General features: G+C 62.0%; 1 protein-coding gene across 1 annotated transcript; it reads right to left on the minus strand.

The window, feature by feature from the left end:
* Positions 1 to 262: 262 nt before the first annotated feature.
* On the minus strand, positions 263 to 6,159 carry LOC134175934 (alanine aminotransferase 1-like). The gene is made up of 3 exons (XM_062642386.1): positions 5,993 to 6,159; positions 1,602 to 1,691; positions 263 to 490 (listed from the first exon to the last, which is right to left on the minus strand). The coding sequence occupies exons 1-3, from the start codon at positions 6,077 to 6,079 to the stop codon at positions 263 to 265; spliced, it is 405 nt and encodes a 134-aa protein (XP_062498370.1). The 5' UTR covers positions 6,080 to 6,159.

Genomic DNA, 6,159 nt, shown 5'->3' on the forward strand with positions numbered 1-6,159 from the left:
GTGACGTCACTGCCCCATGGGTGACGTCACGGCCCCACGGGTGATGTCACAGCCACACAGGTGAGGTCACAGTCCCACATGTGACGTCACAGCCCCACGGATGATGTCACTGCCCCCTGGGTGAGGTCACAGCCCCACAGATGACGTCACTGCCTCACAGATGACGTCGCAGCCCCACAGATGACGTCACAGCCCCAGATGATGTTACAGCCCCCCCAGATGACGTCACAGCCCCCAGATGACGTCACAGCCCCAGATGACGTCACAGCCCCCAGATGACATCACAGCCCCAGATGACGTCACAGCCCCAGATGACGTCACAGCCCCCAGATGACGTCAGAGCCCCCCCGCTGACGTCAGAGCCCCCCGGTCCCCGCTCACCCACGCTCTGCCCCGCACACGCATCCAGCAGGCGCCGGGCGCGAGCTTTGGCGTCCTCGGGGAAGGAGGGGTCCGAGAGCAGCGGCGGGTACAGACACAGGGCGGCGACCTGGGGGCAGCAATGGGGCAGCAATGGGGCAGCAGTGGGGCAGCAGTGGGGCAGCAGTGGGGCAGCAATGGGGCACGGGGGCAGCAATGGGGCACGGGGAGAGCAATGGGGCACAGGGAGAGCAATGGGGCACAGGGAGAGCAATGGGGCAGGGGGAGAGCAATGGGGCAGGGGGAGAGCAATGGGGCACAGGGAGATCAATGGGGCAGGGGGGCAGCAATGGGGCACAGGCCACCTAAGTGGGGCAGGGGCACCCTAATGGGGCACAGGGCACCTCAATGGGGCACAGGGCACCCCAATGGGACAAGGGAACCCCAATGGGGCAGGAGCACCCCAATGGGACAGAGGCACCCCAATAGGATATGGGGACCCCAATAGGAGATGGAGCAATCCAATGGGGCAGGGGAACCCCAATGGGGCAGGGGACCCCAATGGGGCAGGGGACCCCAATAGGAGATGGGGCAATCCAATGGGGCAGGGGACCCCAATGGGGCAGGGGACCCCAATAGGAGATGGGGCAATCCAATGGGGCAGGGGAACCCCAATGGGGCAGGGGACCCCAATAGGAGATGGGGCAATCCAATGGGGCAGGGGACCCCAATAGGAGATGGGGCAATCCAATGGGGCAGGGGAACCCCAATGGGGCAGGGGACCCCAATGGGGCAGGGGACCCCAATAGGAGATGGGGCAATCCAATGGGGCAGGGGCACCCCAATGGGGCAGGGGACCCCAATGGGGCAGGGGACCCCAATAGGAGATGGGGCAATCCAATGGGGCAGGGGACCCCAATAGGAGATGGGGCAATCCAATGGGGCAGGGGAACCCCAATAGGGCAGGGGACCCCCAATAGGAGATGGGGCAATCCAATGGGGCAGGGGAACCCCAATGGGGCAGGGGACCCCAATAGGAGATGGGGCAATCCAATGGGGCAGGGGAACCCCAATGGGGCAGGGGACCCCAATGGGGCAGGGGCACCCCAATAGGAAATGGGGCAATCCAATGGGGCAGGGGAACCCCAATGGGAGATGGGGCAATCCAATGGGGCAGGGGCACCCCAATGGGGCAGGGGTACCCCAATGGGGCAGGGGACCCCCAGTGCTGCCCCCCAGACCTGCCGCAGGAAGGTGATGGGTTTCTGCCCCATGGCTTGAGCATCACCGACGTTGGCCTTGATCACCTCCGTGAAGGGCTTGGGAACACCCTGGGGACAGGGATGTGGGGTGTGGGGCATGGGGATATGGGGTATGGGATATCAGGATATGGGATGTGGGATGTGGGGAATGGGATATGGGGATGTGGGATACGGGATGTGGGATGTGGGATATGGGGATATGGGGTACGGGATGTGGGATGTAGGGTATGGGATGTGGGATATGGGGTATGTGGGATATGGGGGATGTGGGATATGGGGTATGGGATATATGGGATATGTGGGATATGGGGTATTTGGGACATGTGGGAAATGGGACATATGGGATATGGGACTTGTGGGATATGGGATAAGGGGCAGGTGGGATATGGGGTATGCGATATGTGGGATATGGGATATGTGGGATATGGGGTATTTGGGACATGTGGGATATGGGGCAGGTGGGATATGGGATATGGGGCAGGTGGGATGTGGGATATAGGGTATGTGGGACATGGGATACATGGGATATGGGGTATGTGGGACATGTGGGATATGGGGCAGGTGGGATGTGGGATATGGGGTATGTGGGACATGGGATACGTGGGATATGGGATATAGGGCAGGTGGGACATGGGATACGTGGGATATGGGACATGTGGGATATGGGGCAGGTGGGATGTGGGATATGGGGTATGTGGGATGTGGGATATGGGGTATGTGGGATATAGGGCAGGTGGGATATGGGACAGGTGGGATATGGGGTGTGGGATATGGGATATGGGGTGTGGGATATGGGGTATGTGGGATATGGGATATGGGATATGTGGAATGTGGGGTATGGGGTATGTGGGATATAGGGCAGGTGGGATATGGGATATGTGGGATATATGGGATATGGGACAGGTGGGATATGGGGTGTGGGATATGGGGTGTGGGATATGTGGAATGTGGGATATGGGACATGTGGGATATATGGGATATAGGGCAGGTTGAACAAGGGGTATCTGGGACATTTGGGACATTGGACCCGGGTCCCCAGGGCCGGCCCCGCCCCCGTTCCGGTCCCTTTCCCATCGCTCCGCACTTTGGCCCCAGCTGAGGCACCGGCCCCGGACTCTGCCCCGGAGCACCCAGAGCTACCGGTAACAGCACCCATTGACACCAGTAACGGCACCCAGTGACACCGGCACCCATTGACACCGGCACCCATTGATACCGGTAACAGCATCCATTGACACCAGTGACAGCACCCATTGACACCGGGAACAGCACCCAGTGATACCGGCACCCATTGACACCGGGAACAGCACCCAGAGCTACCGGCGATGGCACCCAGGGACACCGGGAACAGCACCCAGGGATACCGGCACCCATTGACACCGGCACCCATTGACACCAGCAACAGCACCCAGTGACACCAGCAACAGCACCCAGTGACACCAGCAACAGCACCCAGTGACACCAGCAACAGCACCCAGTGACACCGGTAACAGCACCCAGTGACACCGGTAACAGCACCCAGTGATACCGGTAACAGCACCCATTGACACCGGTAACAGCACCCATTGACACCGGTGACAGCACCCATTGACACCGGTGACAGCACCCATTGACACCGGTGACAGCACCCAGTGACACCGGTGACAGCACCCATTGACACCGGTAACAGCACCCAGTGATACTGGTACACCGGGGACGGCACCCAGTGACACCGGTAACGGCACCCAGTGACACCGGTGACGGCACCCAGTGACACCGGTGACAGCACCCATTGACACCGGTAACAGCACCCAGTGATACTGGTGACGGCACCCAGTGACACCGGGGACGGCACCCAGTGACACCGGTAACGGCACCCAGTGACACCGGTAACGGCACCTACTGATACCGCTAACACCCAGAGCTCCCGGTAACAGCACCCAGAGCTCCCAGTAACAGCACTCAGTGACACCAGTGACAGCACCCATTGACACCGGTAACAGCCATTGATACTGGTAACAGCACCCACTGGCATCGGTATCACCCAGGGCACCGGTAACACCCATTGACACCGGTAACAGCACCCATTGACACTGGTGACAGCACCCAGTGACACCGGTAACACCCACTGACACCGGTAACACCCACTGATACTGGTAACAGCACCCACTGGCACCGGTAACACCCATTGATACCAATAACAGCACCCACTGGCACCGGTAACACCCATTGACACTGGTAACAGCACCCATTGATACCAGTAACAGCACCCATTGACACTGGTGACAGCACCCAGTGACACCGGTAACACCCATTGATACCGATAACAGCACCCATTGACACTGGTAACACCCATTGACACCGGCAACACCCATTGACACCGGTAACACCCATTGATACCGATAACAGCACCCATTGACACCGGTAACACCCATTGACACTGGTGACAGCACCCAGAGGGAGCGCCCCTGGCACCCACCGGCACCACCCAGTGCTACCGGTACCACCCGGAGCCACTGCCCCCGGCACCCACCAGCACCCACCGGCACCCATCAGCACCCACCAGCACCCACCGGCACCCATCGGCACCCACCGGCACCCACCGGCACCCCCAGCGCCCCCGGCACCCACTGGCACCCCCAGCGCCACCGCCCCGGTACCGGGGTCACCCCCCCCGGGCCCGATCCCGCTCCTCGGGGGGGGCCTTTGGGTGCTCCCGGTTCATGGCCCGGGGATCCCGGTTCGGGATTCCCGGTTTGCGGCTCCCGCTGGGGCCATTCCCTGCTCCATTCCCAGCTCATTCCCGGCTCCATTCCCGGCTCCATTCCCGCTCCATTCCCGGTTCCATTCCCAGCTCCATTCCCGGCTCATTCCCGGCTCCATTCCCAGCTCCATTCCCGCTCCATTCCCGGCTCATTCCCATCTCATTCCCGGCTCATTCCCTCCTCACTCCCGCTCCATTCCCGGTCCTTTCCCTGCTCCTTCCCAGCTCATTCCCTTCTCATTCCCACGCCATTCCCTGCTCACTCCCATCTCACTCCCGGTCCATTCCCAGTCCCTTCCCTGCTCCATTCCCATCTCACTCCCGGTCCCTTCCCAGCTCATTCCCAGTTCACTCCCGGTCCATTCCCAGCTCATTCCCTGCTCATTCCCAGTCCCTTCCCTGCTCCATTCCCATCTCACTCCTGGCTCACTCCTGCTCCATTCCCAGCTCATTCCCAGTTCACTCCCGGTCCATTCCCGCTCCATTCCCGGTCCGTTCCCTGCTCACTCCCAGCTCATTCCCAGCTCATTCCCGGGCTTATTCCCATCTCACTCCCGGTCCCTTCCCGCTCCATTCCCAGCTCGTTCCCGGCTCCATTCCCGGCTCACTCCTGCTCCATTCCCAGCTCATCCCCTGCTCATTCCCGGTCCATTCCCAGCTCACTCCCAGTCCCTTCCCGCTCCATTCCCAGCTCATTCCCGGCTCATTCCCGGTCCATTCCCAGCTCATTCCCGGCTCGCTCCCGGTCCCTTCCCGCTCCATTCCCAGTTCATTCCCTGCTCATTCCCGGCTCATTCCCAGCTCATTCCCGGCTCATTCCCGGTCCATTCCCGGTCCATTCCCAGCTCGTTCCCGGCTCACTCCCGGTCCCTTCCCTCTCCATTCCCGGTCCCTTCCCTCTCCATTCCCGTCTCATTCCCGGTTTATTCCCATCTCATTCCCTGCTCACTCCCGCTCCATTCCCAGTTCACTCCCGGTCCCTTCCCGCTCCATTCCCGGCTCATTCCCGGTCCCTTCCCGCTCCATTCCCGGCTCATTCCCGGTCCCTTCCCGCTCCATTCCCAGCTCATTCCCGGCTCCATTCCCGTTCCGTTCCCCACTCCCGGTACCTGCCGCAGCTCCCTCTCCAGCTCCAGCGCCCTGCTCACTCCCGGTCCCTTCCCGGTCCCTTCCCGCTCCATTCCCGGCTCATTCCCGCTCCATTCCCGTTCCGTTCCCCACTCCCGGTACCTGCCGCAGCTCCCTCTCCAGCTCCAGCGCCCTGCTCACTCCCGGTCCCTTCCCGGTCCCTTCCCGCTCCATTCCCGGCTCCATTCCCGTTCCCTTCCCGTTCCGTTCCCCACTCCCGGTACCTGCCGCAGCTCCCTCTCCAGCTCCAGCGCCCTGCTCACTCCCGCTCCATTCCCAGCTCACTCCCGGTCCCTTCCCGGCTCATTCCCGGTCCATTCCCGTTCCATTCCCGCTCCGTTCCCCGCTCCCGGTACCTGCCGCAGCTCCCTCTCCAGCTCCAGCGCCCTGCTCACTCCCGGTCCATTCCCAGCTCATTCCCGCTCCCTTCCCGGCTCATTCCCGGTCCCTTCCCGCTCCATTCCCGTTCCATTCCCGCTCCGTTCCCCGCTCCCGGTACCTGCCGCAGCTCCCTCTCCAGCTCCAGCGCCCTGCTCACGATGGGGCCGCGCACCGCGTACTGCACCCTCCGGATGGCCGCGTTCATGGACGTGGGGCTCAGCACCGGCTCCCGCCGCGGGACCCCCCCCGATCCCGATCCCGATCCCGGCTCCGATCCCGATCCCG

The sequence above is a fragment of the Pezoporus occidentalis genome, unplaced genomic scaffold (genome assembly GCF_034315485.1).
Source record: "Pezoporus occidentalis ecotype Australia unplaced genomic scaffold, CSIRO_AGI_Poc_V1 ctg707, whole genome shotgun sequence".
NCBI classification, from domain to species: domain Eukaryota; kingdom Metazoa; phylum Chordata; class Aves; order Psittaciformes; family Psittacidae; genus Pezoporus; species Pezoporus occidentalis.

Bases quoted from the DNA above. Each gene is read 5' to 3' on its own strand.
- LOC134175934 (XM_062642386.1), bottom strand. From the start codon at position 6,079: ATGAACGCGGCCATCCGGAGGGTGCAGTACGCGGTGCGCGGCCCCATC. The intron at 1,692-5,992 runs GTACCGGGAGCG...CCCTGTCCCCAG, and splicing joins TGGAGAGGGAGCTGCGGCAG to GGTGTTCCCAAGCCCTTCAC. The intron at 491-1,601 runs GTCTGGGGGGCA...TGCTGCCCCCAG, and splicing joins CCATCACCTTCCTGCGGCAG to GTCGCCGCCCTGTGTCTGTA.